Source organism: Morus notabilis, unplaced genomic scaffold (assembly GCF_000414095.1).
Source record: "Morus notabilis unplaced genomic scaffold, ASM41409v2 Scaffold630, whole genome shotgun sequence".
NCBI classification, from domain to species: Eukaryota; Viridiplantae; Streptophyta; class Magnoliopsida; order Rosales; family Moraceae; genus Morus; species Morus notabilis.
Genome location: NW_010365305.1, coordinates 324467 through 348816, shown reverse-complemented (window position 1 = coordinate 348816; position 24350 = coordinate 324467). Strand labels below are relative to the sequence as shown.

The 24350-nt window shown below is 34.7% G+C and overlaps 4 protein-coding genes across 6 annotated transcripts in view; 2 read left to right on the top strand and 2 right to left on the bottom strand.

The window, feature by feature from the left end:
• Positions 1 to 2813, top strand: part of LOC21404082 (probable 1-acyl-sn-glycerol-3-phosphate acyltransferase 4) — a 3790-nt gene extending 977 nt beyond the window's left edge. The window contains exons 1-4 of one of the 2 annotated variants that reach the window (XM_024171993.1): positions 7 to 242; positions 916 to 1487; positions 1696 to 1826; positions 2339 to 2813. In XM_024171993.1, coding sequence (XP_024027761.1) covers positions 919 to 1487; positions 1696 to 1826; positions 2339 to 2787 — 1149 coding nt within the window. In that variant the 5' untranslated portion in view covers positions 7 to 242; positions 916 to 918 and the 3' untranslated portion in view covers positions 2788 to 2813. Of the gene's footprint in view, positions 1 to 6; positions 243 to 915; positions 1488 to 1695; positions 1827 to 2338 lie in introns of those variants that run through there. The other variant, XM_024171994.1, reaches the window with a different exon arrangement.
• Positions 2814 to 4843: 2030 nt separating this feature from the next.
• On the top strand, positions 4844 to 7206 carry LOC21404081 (pathogenesis-related protein 5). Of its 2 annotated transcripts, XM_024171995.1 has the most exons (3): positions 4844 to 5072; positions 5388 to 6090; positions 7170 to 7206. In XM_024171995.1, exons 1-2 carry the CDS (start codon positions 5015 to 5017, stop codon positions 6083 to 6085), a joined length of 756 nt encoding a protein of 251 aa, XP_024027763.1. In that variant the 5' UTR covers positions 4844 to 5014; the 3' UTR covers positions 6086 to 6090; positions 7170 to 7206. The 2 variants fall into 2 exon arrangements, with proteins under 2 accessions (XP_024027763.1, XP_010106041.1); XM_010107739.2 differs by lacking the exon at positions 7170 to 7206 and having other exon boundaries at positions 5388 to 6256.
• A 603-nt stretch (positions 7207 to 7809) lies between these two features.
• Positions 7810 to 14345, bottom strand: LOC21404080 (leishmanolysin homolog). Its single transcript, XM_010107738.2, has 17 exons — positions 13829 to 14345; positions 12688 to 13044; positions 12456 to 12596; positions 12070 to 12202; positions 11841 to 11954; positions 11678 to 11751; positions 11525 to 11599; positions 11238 to 11330; positions 11068 to 11128; positions 10460 to 10792; positions 10108 to 10234; positions 9919 to 10018; positions 9628 to 9697; positions 9396 to 9548; positions 9180 to 9275; positions 8730 to 9049; positions 7810 to 8269 (listed from the first exon to the last, which is right to left on the bottom strand). The coding sequence occupies exons 1-17, from the start codon at positions 13907 to 13909 to the stop codon at positions 8033 to 8035; spliced, it is 2565 nt and encodes an 854-aa protein (XP_010106040.2). The 5' UTR covers positions 13910 to 14345; the 3' UTR covers positions 7810 to 8032.
• A 5023-nt stretch (positions 14346 to 19368) lies between these two features.
• Positions 19369 to 24350, bottom strand: part of LOC21404079 (J domain-containing protein required for chloroplast accumulation response 1) — a 13276-nt gene continuing 8294 nt past the window's right edge. Inside the window, exon 9 of the mRNA XM_024171977.1 lies at positions 19369 to 19500. Coding sequence (XP_024027745.1) covers positions 19369 to 19500 — 132 coding nt within the window. The remainder of the gene's footprint in view (positions 19501 to 24350) is intronic.

Sequence of the window (24350 nt, the reverse complement as noted above, 5' to 3'; positions counted from 1 at the left end):
CTCTTTCCCATGTGATCCTGATCTCTCCAATTGCAAAATCCGAATCCTCAGATTAGCACTTTGCCTGTTGCATTGCGCATTGCCATAAACAACCAACAGGCCATAATACCATTACCAGCGTCCTCTTCTATATAAACAATCATGTAAAGACAAAATATTGAATTAAAAAAGCTTTTCAATTAATCCCCGAGCAATCTTCTTTTTCGCTGGAACTCAAATACAATACGGGTCTTATCAGAGAGGTAACAATATTGTCTTTGTTTATCATTCTTGAAAACTTGAATCAAAATTATTGTTTTTCGTGTTTGTTTTCAGTTATTCTCCGAGATATTGTACTTCATATGAGCTTCTTTTTCCTTATTTCTTTCTTTCTTAAATTTACCTATGAAACCATTTGTTAATCAAGGTTTGAAGTTTTGAATCTGAATGTATGATTTGTGAATTGAGGTTTTGGTGAGACAAGCACATTTTGTGAGTTTAGGATTTTGTCTAATGCGAGTATCAAGGAAAAAAATCACAAACAGCAGAACTTCATTCCCTATTAATGATGAATTGCTATCTGGATTTGCGTTTTTATTCTTCACACGCATTCCTCTTCCCAATGGATAATTAACCATATATAATCTGTTTTTTTTTTTTTGGATTGTGTATTTTATCCATAATTCTGCATACAATATATCGGTGAAGTAAACCGTGGATTTAGGCAATCTTAGTGCATTTTGCTTAGGATTTTTCTTTATTGCGAGTATCAATTGAACAAAATAGAACATTGAAGAATTGCAGAATTGCACTCCATATTGTTGAATACTCGGTTTTTCGCCTTAAATATTACAAATTCTATTCTTTACAATTCTTAAGCAATTATTAATACTTATTTTTAGGCATATTACAATAAGTAGAGCTTTGTTGTTGTAGGAGATGGAAATTTGCAAGCCCCTCAAGTCTGAAACTGCCTTAAAGCATCGTCCATTGACTCTTTTCAGACTAATAAGGGGTCTGATATGCTTGGTAGTCTTTCTTTTCACTGCTTTCATGTTTCTTGCATACTTGGCGCCCGGAGCTGCCTTCTTGCGGTTCTTGAGCATCACTTACAGCAGAAAAGCGACGTCGTTAGCGTTCGCTCTCTGGCTCGGTTTGTGGCCTTTTCTGTTCGAAAAGATAAACAGGACCAAGGTGGTTTTTTCAGGAGATATTGTTCCATCAAAGGAACGTGTTATGGTCATTGCCAATCACAGGACCGAAGTTGATTGGATGTACTTGTGGGACCTGGCGTTGCGAAAGGGGTGCCTTGGACATATCAAGTATGTCCTTAAGAGCAGCTTGATGAAACTGCCCGTCTTAAGTTGGGGATTTCATGTTCTGGAGTTTGTTCCTTTGGAGAGAAAGTGGGAAGTCGATGAGCCTGTTCTTCGACAAATGCTTTCGACATTTTCGAATCCTCAAGATCCCTTGTGGCTGGCTATTTTCCCAGAAGGAACTGATTTTACGTACTGACCTGTTATCTTCTCTTGTCCCTCCTAATTTCTTGAATATACATCCATTTCTCTTTTTTGGTCATATATCTATGCTCTGACATCATATTGATCTGAGCGAACAGTTTCCTCTTACAATTTTCTAAATTGCACGTAACTAAGATTCTATATATCCTTACTTGGTGATAGAGAAAAATTAATAGTTGTTTGCCTTTTACTGTAGTGAACAAAAAAGCAAAAGAAGTCAGAAATTTGCAGCAGAAGTTGGACTCCCCGTGTTATACAATGTGTTGCTTCCGAAAACCAAAGGTTTCTGTGCCAGCTTGGAAGTTCTAAGGGATTCCTTGGACGCAGGTTATTTAGAACTAAAATTCAACTCCTCTTTGTCCGTTTGTTTTAAAATAAAATTAAAAAAAAAAAAAAAAAAGACTACGGGTTGTTGTTGATCTCAGGATCATGGTTGTCTCTCCTTTGCCTAATATATTTCAACATTCATTTTCTTATCTCTTTTGCACTCCTATGACAGTATAGTTTAGTGATTACCACTTAGCAAAAATGTGCAATTGGATGGATCATACTCAAGGAGTTAGTAAACTAATCAAATACCATCACACGTAAATCCCTGTGTAATTGTTATCCTCTATAGTTTATTGCATATCAACAAGAAGTGCAAATTTCTTTCTTTTTTTCTTTTTCTTTTTTTTTTTTTAATTTGGAGTAAGGGATTCGAACTTTGGACCTCAACATTGAAGGCGGATAGGGATTTATCGCTAGGCTGAGACTACAATCACCAGTCTTTTTTTTTCCCCTTTGTTTGTTAATTGTTATCTCCATTTATTTGAACTGAATTTATCATTTGACTGCAGTTTATGATGTGACTATTGCATACAAGAACAACTGCCCCTCCTTCTTAGACAACGTGTTTGGCTTGGATCCATCAGAAGTTCACATGCATGTTAGGCGTATCCCTGTCAAGGATATCCCGGCATCCGAGGATAAAGCTTCTTCTTGGTTAATTAATGCCTTCCAGCTCAAAGACAAGTTGCTCGCAAATTTCAAGGCTGAAGGCAATTTCCCTAACCCAGTAGCAGAAGAAGAACTATCTTCAGTGAAATGCTTAGCAAATTTCCTGATGGTAATTCTATGTACTGCAATATTTGTTTATCTCACCTTTTGTTCATCTGTTTGGTTTAAAATTTACATAATTTTGGCCTGTGCATATCTTGCTTCGGCTACTTACCTGAACATTCAACCGATGCCATTTCTAGACTTTGTTAGAGCAATGTTTTGTTTCAAGAAAACAAGAAATGATTAATACAAAAAAGAGAATACAATTTATGCCAAATAAACATCAATTATAGTGTTTTAGTATTAATGAATATTACTCTTGCTTGCTCTAAACAAGTGATCCGTATATACAAAGAGTTTTCTTGTTGCTCTTGAATTTACGTGTCTTTCGTCTTTGGTGTTGTTTTTCCCTTGTTTTCCAAGTATTGGTATTTTAAGCTGAACATAAGGATAAAACCAGGAGAAGAAAAGAAACAAAAGGAGAAAGGTTGTGACTAGTTATCAAAAACATTATGACAAGATCCAACCTCTCTTTGCGTGTTGCAGGTTTCATTTGTGTTGCTGACTTTATAATGATCACTTTTGTTATAATCTTGTTAGGTAATAAGGTACAAGATTATGATAGTAGGAATCCTCTTTTCTCTCAAACTAATCCCCATCATACTGACGCCACATAACACATACATTAGCACGTATTTAAAATGACTTTGATGTTTTATCATAATCATTTGTAAAATGCAACGGTCCAAACCCCATTTTGTCGGTTCTTTTTGAATTAAACGCTTCAGTGGGATTCGGTAGGAAGAGAGATGTTACCATCATGCGGCAATAATTCACACAATCAATCGATATAGAAACTTAATGGGACAGTTAAAAACAGAAACGCGTTTTAGATGACTATTTGCCTAGCTAATTAAGGGAACTAGCCGACTATTGTTGTCTCATTGTGTGAAATGTAAATCAGAAGGAACAATTGTTTTCACATATCCATTTGTTCCTTTCCTTTTTTTTTTTTTTTTTCTTTAGTGCTTGAGTTGGGTGAACTAATAACCAAACTGTTTTGCTAATTTATTGGCTAGCCACTTGAGGCTAGGTACTGGCTATGCACGTGAATGAATGCGTGTGTCAACCAGTTTAAATGGGAGTCATTAGCCCCGTTCCGTATTAAAAAAGTCTATTTTTGCTTTTCTCCGGTTGACGTCAAAATCTCACATTTCAATTAGGAAAATCAAAGATGAAAAAATCACATAATCTTATTAAAAAGTCGAGGGCATTTTGCATATTTCACATTCTACTAATATAACTAAACAAAGTTTTTGCCATAGACGTTAGTACGTTTACAATGGGAAAATGGAAATACGTAAAGAGGAAAAAATAAGAAAAAAGGGGAAACGGGAGGGAGGAGAGAGAAGTGGGGGAAGAAGCACGTGGGGTTTAACCGCCCAAGAACGTGTGAGAGTGGGAGATCGAGCTGATGTTTGCCACGTGGGTGTTAGTTTGACGACACTCTTCAAAAGTTGATCATTTTTTTTTTTCTGTCGATGATGCCTAGGTAAGAGTCCCTGTCACGTGACTTGATACTCCAGTCCAGTCCTCTTGCCAAGTACACTGCTCAATAGTTGTTTTCCGTTTCTTTGGAGAGATTATTTTCGGGGTTGAGTTAAAAGAAAACTTTAAATCCCGTTCATTTTACTTATTCGAATTTAGAATTTAAATTTTATTATAGTAAAAAATTCTCACAAATAATCACATTTAATTTTTTTACTACAGTAAAAAATTCTCACATAAAATCACATCTCAACTCAAATTAAAAATTTAAATCAGTGAACTAAACGGCCTTATTATACTCATTTTTTCCTTCTTCTTCGTTCATTTGATCACCAAGAATATATATATTAGAAAAGAAAAGGAAACTTTTAACTATTAACACGTCCTATATACATATACTATGCGTAATGAGACGGTCCATTCAATGTCTATTTTCCAAATTTAAAAGGATCGAAATTTATCAAATACAAGTTTCATTGGCCGTTGAGCATTCAAATGACAACGTGGCGAGTTGTTATTGGTTATTTAGAGAGGCGTTGTATGTTCCTTCCCACAAATGATATAGTTCCTTCCCACAAATGATATAATTCCTTCCCCCCACGAAACCCACAATTTTTTTAATTGTTTTCGGAAGGAACCCCACAACTTTAATTGATCACGTAAAGATAGGACGAAGTTGACATGCCCAAATTATGTGTACGGCCCCACACTTTAAATACTAACCTTCCTATTTCAACTTCCATGAACCCTAAATCTTCATTCTCATTTCTCCATTCTCCAACACAAAAACAGCTATAAGCTAATTCTCTTGTCTCTCCATTGCCCCATTACCAGTACTTCTCCTCCTTAATTACTAAGTTAACACCCAAAATATATATTCCCCTCCTATTTCCTTTCCTCCTTCACCAAACAACTCCATTGATCCAATGGCCAATTTCACTTCCATCACCCTCTCTTTTCTTCTCCTTCTCTTCGTCTTTTCAGGTAAAGAACTCTTAAAGCATTTCATGTTATATAATGTTCTTTTTATCATCGTAAAAGAGAAACAAAAATATGATCTTATGTCTTTTGAGGAATTTTATATACAGCAGCAATGGATGTTAATTATGTTCCTTTGCATTTTTCTTTTTAATTTTGTTATATTTGCATATTTTATTTGTTTAATTCATGTATAGTTTCTTTTGATCTGTTCGTATTAAAAAGAAGTACAAAATTTGTAGGTGTAAACCTCGCATAGCATGAAAGTTTTAATCTATCTTTTTGCCCTAAATATATTTCTTTGGTGATTGAAAAATGCAGGTAATAATGTAGGTGATGCAACAGTATTCACTCTCCAGAACCGTTGCGGCTACACGGTATGGCCGGGAACGCTCTCCGGAAACGGCGCCGGAAATCTCGGTGACGGCGGTTTTGTGTTACCTCCCGGTGAGTCAGTCCAGTTCACGGCCCCACCGGGTTGGTCCGGCAGGTTCTGGGGCCGAACCGGATGCACCTTCGACAAATCTGGAAAAGGCAAGTGCGCCACTGGTGACTGCGGCCCGCTAAAATGCACCGGCGGCGGCGCGCCACCCGTGACGCTCGTCGAGTTTACCGTAGGCTCCACGTCATCCGAGAAGGACTTCTACGACGTGAGCCTCGTCGACGGCTACAATGTCGGGATGGGAGTCAAGGCGGTCGGAGGAACCGGCGACTGCCAGTACGCCGGTTGCGTGGCCGACCTCAACGGAAACTGCCCTCCGGAGCTTCGGGTCACAGGTTCGAATTCCGGGTCTGTGGTGGCGTGCAAGAGTGCATGTGAGGCGTTTAATGCGCCTGAATTTTGCTGCACCGGGGACCACGCGACGCCGCAAACGTGCTCGCCCACGCAGTACTCCGCCATGTTCAAGAATGCATGCCCAACGGCCTACAGTTATGCTTACGATGATGCCACCAGTACTTGTACCTGTTCCGGTTCGGATTACTTGATCACGTTTTGTCCGACCGGGTCGTCCGGTTGATTATTGTAAGTCATCGAATAGGAGAGGTTAATTATTATTATTATAATTATTATCAGTCTTTTTCTTTTTATTTTTTGACTTTTAATATCTGAATAGGAAAGCGTATTTATTGATTGGATTGGGTTTATAGTACGTATCTATTGATTACGGTATTGTTAAGCAATTAATGATATGTTTCTTTGATTACCGTTGGCAGTATCTGTATGGTTTAAGATTTTATTAAGGTGTTTCAACATTGAATAATTGGCGCATAATAAGATCAGATGGAAGAGTTTCTTTGCGTGTAGCATAACTTTAATATTTCGTTGAGTTTCTTGGTTTTGAATTTTGGGAGTGTTTACCAAACTATATAAAGAAAAGAAAAATGTAACAAAAAGGGCGACATGATTGAAAAGGAAAGTAAAGGAATGAAGATGACAATGAGTTATTGTTATTTCCTTTTTGTGTTTAATCTATTAGATATGTGATGAGAAACAATCTTCTTTTTTTTTTTTCTTAAGGGGAATTCACTTTCATGTATTTATAAAACTTAAAAATACTAAATTTTATCAATGTAATTACTAAAATATCTTTTATATAATTAAATAATACCTTATAGAATATTAATCAATATCGAGAGTAGTATTGACATTTTCTTTCATTTCTTATCATGTGTGTGAGACAAGAAAAAATCGTGTTACTAATTTTGTAAATAAATACAAAATTTGTAGTTTTGTTGGGATTAAAAAAAACAAAGAGAGAGAGAGAGAGAGAGAGAATGAATCACTTCTTGGAAAGGCACTGGTAAATAAAGTCCTTTTTTTTTTTTTTTTCTAATATGATTCAAGAGATAGAAAATGACATGAAAAAAATAACAGGAGCAGAGACACGGGGGCTGCTTTAACAATGAGAACTCACTGATCGCACACGTTTCTGTGTCGTTTTATCTTGAGTTTGTGTATGAATCTTTTTGCTATCTTTGTTTCTGGCACACGTTTTGAAGCCTCACATGTTGTCACTTTCTTTTACCGAAACAAATTTTTAGTTTGGAACCTAGCAATATATATGCATCCTTTCAAAAATGTTCAGCTCATTTTAGCTGCAGGCTGCAGCAGATCACATGTACTTTATGTCGTGCTATTTGAAAAGTTGTCAAACAATTCCTACAAGAAAAAGATACTATTCCATCCAACACCATTGACGTGCTTGGTATTTTAGATACCTGGCGAACAGAATTTAGATATCGCGGAGCTAAATGTCACCGTTTGCGACAATACAAACTTCCTGCTCTCGTTCGTTCTTGAGAATGTAACTAAAATGGTTAATCACAGTTTTCAATCAGAGACCAAACGATCCATGCACCTAATTTGTACCTTATAGAATAATAATGCTTGTAACAACGTAGAATCATTGGTGCTTCTCGTTTTCTTTTCGGTTTTTAACATACCCTTCTTACCATCAAGAAAATACAAACCTCCTTCTGAACTATGTAAAAATCTCATGAAGTTGTTAGTTGTATCCCACGCAAGATAATGATACTGCTGCTGATAACAAAGTAATAAATCATACGCGAACCAAAAAAACAAAAAACAAAAACAAAAACAAAAACAAAAACAAAAAAAGTAACAAAAGTACAAGGCTTTTTTCTTCTTTTTTTTTTCATTTTCCTTTGATGGCCTTCGGCCAAACCTGTGTTCACACATCTGAGAAAACGCTTTTTTTGGTTGCTTTGCATACAATCACGATTTTCTCTACAAGTGGCTTTCATCTTTGAATGCCACAACTCGTAACCTTCAAAACCCAATATTTTTTTAATCATTATTGGGTCATGCAGAAGGGAAGCTACATCTAGTACACATGCATTACGTGCCTTTTTTTTTTTTTTTTCCTACAAAGAGACCCTAGAAAATTACAAGCCAAAACTACAATCAGAAGTGGGGAAAAAAATGAAAAACAATGGCACTAGAGCTACCTATATTTTACAGACTTGTCTCTCAAGGATAAAATATTCTGGAAACGATTAACCCAAGAGAGTTTCATCTCGCCAGAGCCAGTACATTGACCTTCACTTTCTTCCTCACTGCTGAACAGGGTTTGGTCGGAGCAGTCAAGTGATGCTCCACATGCTAAATTATATGACCGGCATGCGGAATGGCACACTCGCAGCCTGTTGTCTCCATCCTTATCGCACTTTTGGATTGAGATCTGTTATCAAAGGCGGAAAATTCTTAGTAAAATATATAAATGAGATTGTTCATTCCTAAAAAAAATGGCATGAAACTTATGAGATATCTATATTCTATTCTACTATCATAGAATCCAATCATCCATAATGAGTAAATCATTAGTATATACACATGGCCGTGCTAATGAACTGTATATTGCATGCAGTAGATAAATTCTCTGTCAAAGTGGAGAAGGCAAGGAATGGTTAAACCTCCGGAAACAAGACTAATAGACCAAAACCAGTCAAAATGTTCATCATGTCCCACAAGGCTTATCAGAGACTTGAGCGCGTCTCGTTGGGAAAAAAGAAATCAGAGAAAACAAAAGACCAGAAGAACAGCAATGAAAAAATTAAACATTTAGTGTGAGAGTAGAGTTGGAACGGGAAGGTAACATACGGAACAAAGAAATAGGTTTTGCAAAGAGATGGACAACTTACCCAGCAGGCCAAGCGCTTTGCGGCAGCATCACAATAGCTGCTTCCAAAAATGTTAAATAGCTTTCTAGCACCACCTGGAAATAAACGGTGGTAATTGGGCATGACAACAACTTCTTCAAGTTGCTGCAGTATACCAGGTTCAGTGGGTGCACAGTGCTGGCCAGAAATATCTCTTTCAAGCACATTTTCACAAACTGAAAGACTAGAGAGAAGTGTGGAGCTGTTCTGGCATGAGTAGCCAGCATAGTCGGAGCAACGGAATTCACAGACTCCATTATCACAAACCCCTCCATGAAGGCTGCATTGCTCGTCACAAACAGCTGCATAGCAAGGCAAATGACACTGTCAATAAAAAAATGCGTTTTCCAGTTGAGGACAATGTCACGTCATATTTACTCAATATTAAAGCTATCATCATGAAATAGGAGCAAAACAACTTTTGTCAATTACCAGTTGAACAGTCAACACCAGTGTACCCATTTTCACACTCACACAGCCCATTAGAAAGGCAATTGCCATGTCCACTACAACTATTAGGACAAGAACCTGCAAGAAACATTGGTAACTCACGAATTATTCCATTTAGATGGTAGCTTAAAACTTTGGAACTCCATGCATGTCATTTTCTCTAACATGCAAATATAAGTGGGAAGAAAAAGAGCTCACGTTTACTACAATCAGAGCCATGAAACCCAAGAAAACAGTGGCACCTTCCGTCAACACAGTCTCCATTAAAATTACATGAATTTGGGCATTGTCCAGACACAGGAAGTAGGTTTGTGCTACAGAGTTCATGGTACGCGGGGCAGATCAATTCACCTACAGACAAAATAACAAATCAATCAGTAAAATTTCCCTCATTTCCCATACAAATGAATTGATTGAACACAACTGTTACCATTAAAGCCAGGGAACTGAATTGGTCCACCAGCTTCAGGGCATACTTTCCACATCCCATCCACAGCAACCTGATAAAGAAATTAGATTAAAAAAATCAGGAATTCACTGCAGGGAAGGTTACAATAAATGATTTAGTAACATGCACAACCCTGTACTTGCAACATCGTTCGTGGGGGCAAGCCAATTATATCAGAATACGCATTTTACAAACAGATTTGAATTGATGCATCTGATCAACCAAAGAACTAATGAAACAAAACAACCAACAATCAAAATCATCAACACGTACCTCTAACGAATTATTAACACATCTGTGCTGATAACAACCATTTCCTTGAGTCATTGAACCTCGTACAAACCCAGTCCGCACTAATGATGAGGCCATACACCTATATGTTGACAGAAAAGGCATGTCAAGCTCGTTAAATTTTTTGTAACATGCCACATTTCTTCTGTGAGTTGAAAGTAGAAGTCCTACCTTGAGTTGCTCCCACGCACCTCACCCAACATTCTGTCAGGTGCTCGTGCACTGTTAGCATCTGTACAGGATCCGTCAGAGTAAGCTACAAAGTAGGTGCAGTAATCAGCCAATGAGGATTGTCCACCTGCAACAGTAACTATGGTCAGTCATCAAAACTTCACATCAAGAGTAAAATCAAATGATAGATAGCTTATAGACTGTCCAAATTATGGCATTCATGTACATGAAATGACCACATGTTTCACAAGTCATGCCTTATTGCAGGTAGTGTGAAAGAAAAGTGCAAGATAGGATCTATGGAAACAACTTTATACATGAGAGCAAATTACAAAAGCGCAGGAAAATTTACCTTTGTTAGCCTGTGGGAAGTAGCGGGCCCACAGGGGAAGGTCTCCACTATAACTCACAATTGGACAGTAACCCTCCGCCTCCCTGTTGTATGTACAGCCTGACAACTGAGTTGTGTTACAATGGTAAGCGCCCTTCCAGAGATTGCAAGGGGAGGTGACAAAATCGGTTCCTTGATTACGGCCCCAGTCAAGGCGGTCTGCCATACTATAATTAGCCTGGTACCATCCACTATCTTCTAGCAAAGCCAGTGTCATTTTTGAGACCACAGATCTAGTATCCACTGAACCAGTCATAATCTCATTCATCAGTAGCCTCTTTTCCCAGTGTGAACCTGAGCACAAAGTAAGGTGCCCATCAAAATCGAAACGCTATCACAAACTTGGGAGCAGCAATATGAAATCATTAAGAAGACTATTCCAGCTACATTTCTTCTAATATATTATGTAGTCTTGTTTGAAGAGTATTGACTTATCATACCACAACTATCCCTGCATAGCATCTTGGTGATGATACCACCCCCACCATAGCATATACACACAGAAATCAACAGAAATTCATTTGGAGGAAATAGGTCTGAAAACAATATATAAGAAACAAAATTAATACCTGATGTACCACGCCCTCCTCCATCTTCTAGCTCTAGACCAGTGAAATTCTCAGAAAATGCCTGCCAGAGAAACACTTGTCAGCTAATGCTGGTCTGGTGCATAAATATACACGTCAAACACACTACTTGATACTGAAGATTTTGAAAAAATAAGAAACAAATTAAATACAGCATAATGATGCCGTGAGTGCATGACAACGCGTGGAAGCACAACACGTGTTACAGTACGCCCTAGCTTTTCATCCATGACTTGTTCTGTGACCTGCAAATAAAGACAGACAACAGTTGAGCTCCAAATGAAGTCAATATATTCCCATAAATGGATAACAATAAAAAATTCAAAGTACAAATTCAAATACAAGTCATAAAGAGAGGCCCGGAGGGAGAAGGAAAACAGAGTTTACAAATACTATATAACAAAGGTTTAAATGAAAACGTAATAGTAAAAGCATTTACCTGACTACGCCTTCTTTTCCTTTCATCCCTAAAATGGGCAAAGGCATGGGGGTCAAATCCAAGAACATGCATAACCTGGAAGGTACCATACTAGTCGCTTAGTAATGAATCGGATTGCAATTCCAAGTGTCACAAAGACAACATCCAACCTACCTCATGTATGAGTGTAGCTGAGAGTAAAGTCTCCGCTTCAGCAGTCAAATGACGAGGAGCAACATTAACATGGCCTATGAAAAGAAAGAAAAAAAAAATCACAAGGTTATGTACAAGAGTAAGGTCATTTTGCACAATAAACAACAGTCCACCAGTAAATTACCAGCAATTGCTCGGCCCCATTGATCACGCTCACATGCCACTGCCCAGGCAAGTGTGTTGCCAGTGGTAGGCCTTGTTGTCACCAGCAGAACCAAATCTGCCTCAGCAACGCCCTCTGGAAACGATGTTTGAAAGAAGTTATTAAGACACAAGATAACCAAAAGAAGCTTCAAGAACAAAAGGAAAGCAACTGACGAGCAAAGAAAATCATCAAACTTTTCAGACGATACCTTCAACATATTTACGCGGCAGTTGTACACCTCCATCTTGACCACATGCAGAATAACCACTTAACCTCAAGTTCCCTTTGACAGGTTCAACAGCCAAGGCTCTCCTGAACCAGTCTGCTGTCTGCCCTAGAGCCTGTAACAGAATGCATTTAAATATTAGCTATTGCAAATTATTGTCAATACCAATCTCATACTGTCCTATGCTTACTAAAGTCTATTTAATGGGGCTTAACTAACATCAAGAGTTAGTACACGATTAAGAATATATGAATTATCACTAAACTAAATATTGATACTATCCCAACATTAAATTGATATAGACAACAAGAGAAGATCATGAACGGCATAAAATTTAAACAGGTAAAAGAGCAGAACAGAAAAGTAACCTTGCGAAGGCGACGCCGTTTGTCCTCCCCCGCTATATCATCCGAAGTGCAGTTGTACCAGCAGTCACCAGAGATCGGAGGATCTCCATGAGGATTACAAGAAGGACATCCAGGAATAGAAGACACGGAAGGCTCTCCAAGCTGGTAATAGGGAAAAAAAAAAAAAAGCCAAGATCACTAATACAGCTTGCGGAAACGCTCAAAGCTAATCTTTACCAATGCTGAGACTTACCTTCACAATTTCACCAACATTGCGACAATCTCTATCGGGCGAATGGCCAACAGCATCATAATTTAGGTAAATCCTAATAGGCTGCTTAGCGTCCTTCTGTTGCTCTAATGACTCAGAAATACCAAGCAACGCCCTCCCTTTCCTGTGAATGGGTTTTACTATACCAGATTCCTCATATACCTGTGGGGTAACAGTGTACACCTTTCGACCGGGCTGCCTTCTTTGCTCGAGTATCTGGTCATGAATGCACGAATGCGACACAATGTTTTCAGTTCCCGTTTCGGGGCCTTGCCAATGTAGCTTGTGTTCTGTTGTTTTTGCCTCAGTAGCCTCCAAACATACTAATATCAATACAATCTGAAGCGCAGACCATAAACCCACAAATGTGGGCGACATAAAGTCAGCAAATTTGTCATTCCAGGACCCAACTAATAACATATTATATGTACGGTCTTAAATTTTATCATGTTATTTGATTTTTGGTATTAGAGTCCTGAATTTTAACTAAGCGGAAAAGCAGATCTAACAACAGTAAACTGATAATAGCTTATCCAAAATCAAATAGAAGTTTAAGATGAGAAGGAAGAAAGAAAAAAGGGATGTGACAGTTTATCACAAGGTTGACCCAAATTTTGCCAAAACCAAGCAATAGATTCAGCTCTGTTTTTCAAAGCAAAGCATATTAAACCCCAAAAGAGAAATTTGCATGCGTGAAGAAAAGGAAACAACAAATCTCCCACTAATTTGTCACCTCAATTTCCCAGAAGAACATTACAAAGATTTACCCTTTAATATAAATAAAATTCATAAAAGAGGGGGAAAAAAAGTTGATTATCGAGTAAAAAATAAATGAAATAGACAAAAAAGGCAACTTTCCCAATCGAAGTTGCCTCCACTAGACAACCCTAGGCCGCCGTTTGTTTCCAGGGAAAATGTCACGGAAAGGGTCCGAAAACTTTAGAATGCTACAGTGTCAGACCCTCAAATCCCAAATCCTCCGTTCCACTTCGCGACAGTTTCTCATCAACCCAAAGAGAACTACAAGATTACTCCCCAAAAACCCAGAACCGGAACCACAAATCTCCATTCCCAAGCGCAAAAAACGCACCAAATCACAGCAAAGAGAAAACCGAAAGCTCACCTCGAGAACAACCACGGCAAATCGGGACCTGGCACCAAATCTGTGTACGGCACATGGAGTGCACCGAACCATCACCTCCATGAAATGTAGAAGAGTCTACCACCAACAGCATCGATTCCATCAAATCGCCGGCGACTCTCCGATCGGCTTCAGAACCAACAAAAACCGCTGGCTTTCCCTCATTTTTTAGAGCAAAAACACAACTTCTCGGAGCTCAGAGAGAACAAATCGAAGAAACCCCTCGCCTCCGTTTCCGATTCGGAAGAGAAAACGAGTATTGGGTCTTCCTGCTGCGATGCGAAATGTGCCGTACGGACTGTTGAAAAATTGGTATTGATGAAAATGAAATTAAAAGAAGTAAAAAAAAGCTTTGAAAGAGCTTTTCTTTTTCTGTTCTTTCAGAAATGTGAAGAAACAGTGACAGTTAAGGGACCAAGAAGAAGAAGAAGAAGAAGAAGGGGGAGAAAGAAACAAGAGGAGGTGATGGAAAGAAAATCAAATGGATTGGGTGGGGTGGGTAGACTGATGAAAAAATAATTTTAACAAAAGCTTACCCTTTTTTCTTTTCTATAAGTTTTTACTCTTTTTTTAGTGTGTTTTATTATATTTTATAACGGTCCAAAATTAGAACAAAAAAGGAAATAAGATATGAAAATAAAAAGATCAGGTCGGTCATACTAAATGACCCACATGTTGATTGAAACTACGAAAAGACCACTGGAGTTTCCTTTTCTTTTTTCTTTTTTCTTTTTTTTTTCTCCATCTTTTGAAGAATGTAAAGAGAAGAATTATATGACTTCGTTCGTTTCGCTTTTCTTTTTTTTTTCTCCATCTTTTGAAGAATGTAAAGAGAAGAATTATATGACTTCGTTCGTTTCGCTGATTCGAGTTTTATTACAGTAAAAAATTCTTATAAATAGTCGTATTTAATTTTTTTATTATAATAAAAAATTCTTACATAAAATTATATCTTAACTTAAATAAGCACAACGAACGAACGAGATCTGTATAAATGATCTTTGAATTTAGGAAATAATGGGGTGAAGTGGTGGGTATTTGTATTAATAATACTCCACGGGGAATCTGGTAACGACGGTTGGTGACCACTACGTGAATTGAGCATTAAATGCAATTTAGGATGGATAAGCTTTGATTAATTGGTTAGACTTGGATGAGCACTTTTAGTCGAAATAAAGAAGAAAAAATGAATTCGATTATTAACGTGAATACTAGGTAAGTTTTTTTCTTCAAAAAAAAATACTAGGTAAAAATTGTAATTAAAATTATAACTTTTTATGGGGAAAAATTATGAAGACAAAAAAATGTTATACTTGCATCACAAAAGTCTTTTCTTTTGGGAAAAAATCTTTTTTTTTTTTTAATGCAAGAGCCTCGTATAAGCCTTGCCTTTGCAAGAGGACCACCCCAAAAATCAATCTCTCGTTCTGATTTTATTCCCATATGTTGTCCATAACGAAAAATGATATTGGATATACAACATAAGACAATAGCATTTATAATTTAATCTAATTTTAATGCAACAGAGCAATAAAAAACATAATTTTCAATTTAGGAGTCTCCACTTTTTATGGTAGAAACTACAACTATAAATTAAGAAGAGGTAATGGTCGTCCCGTGCTATGATAAGAAAACTTTTTTTTATGATAAATTAAGAGCACGATTTCGATATATATTAACTTTTTTGTGCTTATACTTACTAATTTGATTTGGTATAAATTATATTTAATAGTTAATTACACTATTTGTGCTTATACTCCATAATTGAACTCTAATTTTTTTTTTTTTTTTTGCTAAACATTTAACACTATCAATCCAACAATCCCTTGTCTTATTCAACCAATTAAATAATTAACATTTTTCTTAACAACACATTAAAGGACAAAAGGCAAAACATTCAGCACGGTTCAAATATATACATAACGTTTCCATGAGTAAATCTAAAAAAGAGAATAAATGCAAATTAGATTTTTAAACAATAATAACAAAGGAAATATGAGAAAAAAAACAGAAATACCAATTGCCATTTAATTAATAAAAAAATGTAAAAAATCATAATAATACGTAATTATTTAAAATGACATTTAATAATAAATCTGCTTAAATCATGACAAACTATACACTTCAGAAAAATCCGCGAAAAAGAAATGTTAATGAAGCATGGAGGTAATGAGTGCAACCATAAAATCACATTATGAGTTGAATCGAGTGTAACGACTCGCGGTTCGCGGATGATTATGAGCTAAGAGTCAATTTTTTTATTTTTTTTATTTGTGCCAATAGTTAGACCGAAATTCGTCAGATATCTAATATCTTGTCCGTTAAATTTGGGGGCTCCACGTGGAGCCCATCTGGTGAACGGCGGAGAATCATTTGGTAGGATTCTCGTCTGTTGTTCTGAAGTCAAAAAAGAATGCTACGTATTGGTGTTTTAAAGAACGTTGTGCGTTTAAAAACAAAAAAAAAAAAGTAGTAGAAGAAGAAGAATTGGTATCAAAGCAAACAATTTATAGTATGGATTAATCTAAAGGGTTAACAAATGATTCTCTTTTTTTTAGCGAATTAAAAAATGATTCTTTAGACAGAAAAAAAGGTTTATAGTATATTAGAATGCAATTGGATCAAACATGTTTTTATTAAAAAAAAATGAAAGCGGATAGTGTTTTTATGTAAAATAGTCGTTTCTTCTTCTTTTTCTTTTCTTTTTTTTTTTTTTGGAATAAAATGGACCTTTCTTTCCAAGAAGAAAAGATATTAATCATTCATCCCCCAAATTAGAAAATTTTATGTCTCTGCGATTGAGAATACATAAGCCCATACTTAATCAGGGTAAGTGAAATAGAAGTTTTAGACTGTAAATCCAAGTTTTTATGACTGTAGGGGGCAATTGAAATGCATTTTTAAGTTAAATTTGAGTATTTGACGTCAATGAGAATGAAAAGTGAAAAACGTGAAAAATAAAACGAAGATCCAAGAATTAATGTTGGTGTTTCCATGACCCACCTTATGCAGACCAATTGCATCATTTATATGTTCTGCGGCAGCTCCATTAAAGGCTATTGGTGATTGGTCCCACTCAGTTTTTGTTGTAATATATATTGTCCCATAATGACATATAAAATGCACAAATCGATCCTTATCCTCAAATTTTATATACAACTTTAATCCTACTTTTCAAAAAAATAAAAAAAATAAATTTAATCCTAATCTAAAGAGGCGTCTCTCTATTTTTCTAAAGAAAAAAAGTTATATAGTTTTTTAAGAAAAATAGCAAGCTGTATTGTGCAAAAAAAAAAAAAAAAAAAAAAAAAAAACCCCGATCAGGTAAGGCTGAGAGAATTGCTTTTTAGTTGAAAATTTAGTTTTATGACGGTTTTTAGTAGAATATTAAAAAAAGAAAAAAAAAACGAAACATTTGCTTGGTATGTCATTAACTACATTTGAGGAAACTTAGCTTGTTAATTTTTCTCTCTTTTTTTAACTAGATGTGGGAAATTTATACTCTACATTTTCATGTGTAATCAAATAGAAACTTGCTACATAAAAAAAAAAAAAATGGAAACGTACCGTTAGATTATTCTTCCACCAGATATTCCCCTTTTTTTTCGTTGACTAGTTTTAACTTTAAAAATATTGCTTAAATTTTTTATTTCTCGAACGTATGGTCATGGAACGACAACAACTAATTCTAATACGATAACAGTACCAACACGTTAGCTCTCTCACAACATGCTTTTTATTTTCTTTCTTTTTATTTTTATTTTTCCTTTGTGAAGAAATGAGAATATGGAAAGGTCTTTCTATGATAGAAGAAATGTGAAGAGGTAGCTTGCCATGTAAGCGATATTCCATGAGAGATTACGTTGATTAGAGCGTTGGTTTGGAACAATTCTATTTTGATTTCAAAGGACCAGGCAAAGAGAAAAACCTCATAAACAAGAAAAAGACCATAAACCATGAAGTTCCTTGGCCAATACATTAACTTTAAAAAAATATATAGAAGGGGTGGTTATAGGTTTGGTATTTTGCTGACATACATCTCAAGCCTCAGAGCCTGTTTAGTTCGCTGATTCAAGTTAAGATGTGATTTTATGTGATAATTTTTTATTGTAATAAAAAAATTAGATATAACTGTTTATGAGAGCTTTTTACTGTGACAAAACTCGAATCAGTAAAATGAATAAGGCATCAGCTTTTTCTCAAATTTTGACCTTGCATGAGTTGTTTTATATATATAAATATATATTGGGTCAAAATTTAGGATAATAATATTAGTTTGCCTATATTAACAAAAAAAGAAAGGAAATTAATCCATCATTATCCTTAAAAGGTGCTTGCTTACCAACATTAGTTAGAATACAGCTCATCTAACTTATTATAATTCAAACAAAGGAAACATCAAATTTTTTGTTTGTTTAATATCGTTGATTAACCTAACGGCACCAATATTTTAATTCCAGAAATGGTCCACAGGGTCCCAATTAGGTGCTATTACCATAATCTTGTTTAGATTCCGTACGAGTCATATGTCTTCAATGGATGAAATTCGGCCTCTGAAATCTAAGCCGATGTAAAGTTCCACCAATTGCTTGAGCTTTCCACTTGTACAAATTAAAATGCAAATTTGCAAACATTCAAACCTCATTGGTATTAATGACCCGTTTAATTCACTGATTCGAGTTTTTAATTCGAGTTGAGATGTGATTTTATGTGAGAGCTTTTTACTGTAGCAAAAAGGTTAGATTTAATTGTTTGTGAGAGCTTTTTACTGTAGCAAAATTCGAATTCTAAACTCGAATCAGCGAAATGAACAGGACCTAAGAGTAACTAATTAACTTAAAAGTATACCATAAATTGGTTGTTCGGCTCAGCTAATACATGAATGATAATAAACCAAAAGTAATGATCTTTTTGTAAAGAAAATTTGGCTTGTATTGAACTGATCTTATTTTGGGTATAATGGGTTTTGGGATCTGAAAGGGACTATTTTGTCTTTTGCCTCAAATTGGTCAATATCAGACAAAGACAGCTTGGTGACTGGGATATTTAACAGGGATATAATACATAAAATTAATGCAGATAAGTCCTGATACAACTATTTTTCCTCTCTTCTTTGTATTAGTAAAACTCATACCCAGTAACCCATTATGGTTAGCAATTAAAAATGCATGCCGATTGCCGCTGATATCATACCAAATCCTTGCATGAGTTCCATCCCCCCCTCCCTTTTTTAATTAGGGTGATTAATCTGCGTATCTCATAATATGTACTCAGTACTAATACTAATAATTGTTTAATCAATGTGATTATGGACACACGCTGTTCATTTATTATACCGTACATTTTTTAAAAAGGAGATTTCTACAGTGTGGTTTGAGAAAATAAACTATTAACATGTCTTTATTTTAAGTCGTTAGATCTATATTATGTATACTTTGTTTATTAATGTGATTTTAATCGGATCTAACGGTTAAAAAAAATTATACTACCGGTAGAAAACCTTTAAAATAATCAATTTCTTGTTATGCCATGTCCCAAATACTTCCTGCACCAGATGCAACAGAAGTGCCACGTCCCAAATACTTCCTACACCAAATGCAGCTGAACCGGAAACATGTTACAGCAATAATGATCTTTTCTCTTGGAAGGAACACCTAAGAGCGGAAAGAAAAGGGTAAGAGGTCCTAGTTAGATAGGATATTTGATTACTTTCAATTGTTAAATTGCATTATATATTTTTATTTTATATCATAATTTTTATGGGAAAAGTTAGGTCATGGAATCATAGAGCAGCTGATAGAAATGCATATGGGAGATATTTTTCTTGTATACTCACAGATATAATATATGATGTTAGTGGGAAAAAGAAAGGGTAAGCACCATGCGGAAAAAGGTATGAGATATGCAAGTTAAGGATTTGAATTGGGATGTGATAATTAAAGTTGGTTATTGGTAATAATATGCTTTTTTGCACTTTTGGGAACTAGTTATAGCAGTTGGGTTGGACATCGTTTGCTATTTTTACCAGTAGGTTGCCTACCACCACTTTCTCCGAGTTATGGATTTGGGGATTTTCATGGTAGATAACGAGTTCTCACCATTACAAGCAAGTTATAAACCGACAAAATATAAAAAGAAAAAAGAGAAAAATTTGTAGCAGCCTCAAAGCAACTTCACTTTTGACCCACGACCCTTTATGTTGAATTTATAGTATGTTAAAACAAACTTTTTATAATTAGTGCGTGAAAGAAAAAAACATGTAAAATAAATTCTAAACCACTGAGATTCAGAGGGTTTTTTTTTTTTTTTTTTTTTTTTTTTTTTTCCTTTAAGCCACACACACAACTAAACTAAACTTCTAACGACTTATAATATTAAGGTTTGTCTCAAAGTTTGACTCTTCTAGCCCTCTATCAAAAGTTGGTCGAGTAGTCAAGACCTAATTCTTCCAAATAACGAATTATTTTATACACTTTAATAATTGCACCTAAGGAAGGGATAATTTCCTATTAAACTTGTTCAAGCTTAAAATTTATGACCTTAATAATGTTATAAAAAAATGCATTTTCGGAAACGAATAATAGGTCCCCAAAGAATCCGGACGAAATTATTAGAGAGAAATTAATTGGAATCGATATCATTGTTGTGACCCTCTTAAGGTGGCTCCATATCCACCTGATCAAACTCAGTTGAAAGTTCAAGTCCCCCCAACTATATCTAGCATATTGCCGCAAATGTGTCATGTGCATTTCTACGTCTTTTTAGAAAAATTGAAAGTGGGGATACAATATGTATGGTCAGCATGAAATGACTAATTAGCCAAACTGCAGGGTCCCAATTCCGGATCATGCTCGCGAAAACGACTCATTTAAAAAGTTTTGGATTTGTGTCTACTAAGAGGAGCATCACATCCCAGATACTAGCCAGCTCAATTTATGTTTAATGGGTTTATGAGTTCCTTTTGATGTATTGAGTTCTGGGTTCAAGTTTTAAAGGACACAATAAAAAGAAAAAAAGCTTAATATCTCATTAGAAATATTAGTATAATTCTTTTTATCACTCTTTCTGTATTGATAAACGTCTAACTGTAATAACATAACGTGACATTAATACTTGAGCAGTACTAATGAGTTATCTCCTCATGCAAAACTCTACCTCAATGGCTTGGTTTGCTCTATTGACACATTTTGTGTCGATTCATGTTAATTTTGGTCATAAGAAATATTGAAATTATAGCGATATATTAAAGATGCTTTGAATCCAATGCTCCTATCTAAAAATTAAGATCACTAAAAAATATCAGTTGCGGCAGATTTTGTTTGGAGTACGGTATTTCTTACACCATACTGGAAGATGGATATAATTACTTACAGAGCAATTAAATTATACAGACAATTTTTAATTAAAAGTAAATTCAGTTAGTCTTGTCACTGTTGTTGTTGCCAAATCTAACAAAAAATCAGATTATGTGATCAATGGTGGACTAAAATCCAAGAAATGAAAAAGGGCACTAAAAACTGCGACATTTGGTAGTGGAATATATATAACCTATAAACTTGTCAGTGCCCACATTTACCTAACCTTTATGTTGTAGCTTTCAAAAATCTATCTGTTTTATTTTTTCTTCTCCTGATGGAAGCTTCCATATTCCGATCCTTTTTGCAGATAGCCTGTTGTTAATGGACTAAAGGACCATTTTCCCTTGCTATATTTCTCATCAATAATTACTAAAATTTACCATTTTATACCATTTGCTGAATCAGAACATATAAGGAGAATTTCACTCCTTTTTTCCTAAAATGATGATGTGTTTGTAATTTATTTTAAAATGATTTTATTTTTTTTATAAAAATAGAAATAAAAATATTATTAATTTCAAACAGAAATTATTTTTAAAAATACATTTATTAGTTTTATTAAGAGATTATTTTCAGTATAAAAAACCTCATTAATATCTCTCTCTATTTCTATTAGAGAGATGAGAAAACGAAAACAAAAAAAAATGAATTTCTCTCACATTTTATACTAAATTAAAAAATCGTTTTCATTTCTGTTTTTTATTTTTAATTATGTTAAACAACGTTTTAAAATCGTTTTCATTTTTTCTTTCTCAAAAAACGTAAAAAATAAGAACAAAAATAATTTTAAACACGATATATGTAATATAAATTAGATAAATTATTTAATACACTGAGTGTACTATGTCATATTATTTATGAAGTACACTCGTCTAATAAAATTATACCATTTAAATATTTTATTTATGTCAACTTTTATTTTTATTTTTCTCTTTCTTAATAGGTATTTATATTACCTATCAAGAAAGAAAAAAATAAAAATAAAAAATTAACATAGATAAAATATTTAAATAATATAATCTTATTAGAGAGATATATATATAATGTGGTACACTAAATAATTGCTCTATAAATTATTACACGTATTGAGAGGCTATTTAATGCTGTTCCGATCGAGAATCTAATAAAAAGACAGAAATATCCATGACGTACGTAACTTGTATTTTTTATTTACTGGGGAAAGGAGAATGTTCTCGTTACAATATTATTTCCGAATCGCCAAACTTGGATTATTATATATGAAAATCAAATATAGGTTTGTGGATTTCCCTATAAACAGTGGATTAATACGGATAAAACCAAGCATCTCATTGACTTAATAGAATCCAGATTTTGTAGCAGTAAATTACGAGGTGTTCACTGTCCAGCAACATGTTGCTACGGCGCTATTATTTATGTTAGATTTATGTTGGATATGGACTAATTAATTTCTTCTTCTTTTTTTTGGACCAAATGGTCTAATTAATTTATAAACTTTCCGTTGGGAGAAAAAGAATAATAAGTTAACCACTCCACGATGAGGCCCCGTTCACTTCGTTGATTCGAGTTTAGAATTCGAGTTGAGATGTGATTTTATGTGAGAGCTTTTTACTGTAGCAAAAAAGTTAGATGTGATTGTTTGTGAGAGCTTTTTACTGTAGAAAAACTCGAATTCTAAACTCGAATCACGAAGTGAACGGGTTTATTACAGAAAACTAACCTCATGTTTTCAAACAAAACCTTACGCACACATATAGAGGTGCGGGCATATAGGAAGGCGTAACGACATTAAATTCTCAATTCAAATAAACATGTATATAAAATAATAATGATATTAATAAGGGACATTTTTGAAACATACTGATAGGTCATATTTTTTAATCGTTAGATATGTATAAAATTACGTAAAAATTAAAAAGTGTACAGATCTAACGATTAAAAAAACTTAATTTATTCGTACATCGACATATCAGAGAATCTCCCTATTAATAAATTCAAACGAACAAATAAAGCGCGTTTATTCTTTGTATGTAGCAGTAAAAAGTTTTCTTAAGTTTTACCCTAGGTGTTAAAAAAATATCAGAGTTTCATTTGAACCATCAAATTTATATCAGATTTATTTAATTTAAATATTTTTATATTTTGATGTGATTTTAATAGACATAAAATTTAAAAATATGTGCTAAAAATCCCTAATGTAGAAAAGCTCGTTTTCATGAATGTAGTTCTTCATTGCTTTTGGTTTTGAGTAAGGTGAGCGAGCAGAAGTTTTGCTCAAAACTAAGATCATCTACAATATAAATGTTAATATTAATTATATATTTAGCATTACAAAGTGTGATATTATGTACTATTTTTTTTTTACTTCAATGCGTAATGTCATTTAAAATGTCAAATCTACTTTTTTCTATAATCATTAAATTTTGAAACTTGTAAATGTAAACTTCTTTTTTTTAAGTAATTAAAAAATATAAAAGTTGCAATGATTATATAAAAAGTAAACGTTTCAATCAATAATAATTAAATACTAAATTTTTCATATGAAATTTGTCATAAAATATAACATATGAGAAATATTTAACACAATAAATAACATTATATTCGAGTTTTTTGACGCTTAAATGTTAAATTTATAAGCATTACATGCTTTAATGTAAATAAATATCAAAATTGGCTGGCAGGTGGCGGGTCACTATATTCATGGGTGATGTCTATGGAAAGTCTTTCGACTTTATCTTTGCGAGGACAATGTGAAAGCTTGCTACCAAACTCTAATGTCAACCTTTTAGAGAGAGAGAGAGAGAGAGAGAGAGAGAGAGTGTGGAGTGGGCGTGAAGCCCAGAAGATCAGTTGGAACATCTTTTTCTTTCGGGGAGAGAGGGACAATAATGAGTGAGTGTGCATGTGAAATTCTGAACTCATGCGGATTACTTGTGGCCACTCATTGCCCATTTGGAAAGCTAACACGCCCAACGTAAAGGACAGTAGCGACCATAATCGCATATCGCAACACTTGCAACTTGACTAGGTGAAAATCTTTTTTTTCAAAAAAAAAAAGAAAGAAAGAAAGAAATGAAAATCTTTCACGGCTCTTAAAAATATCCCGTTTCTAACATCTTTTTTCACGTCTTAAACCCCCCCCCCCCCCCCCACACCTCTCCTTTCTC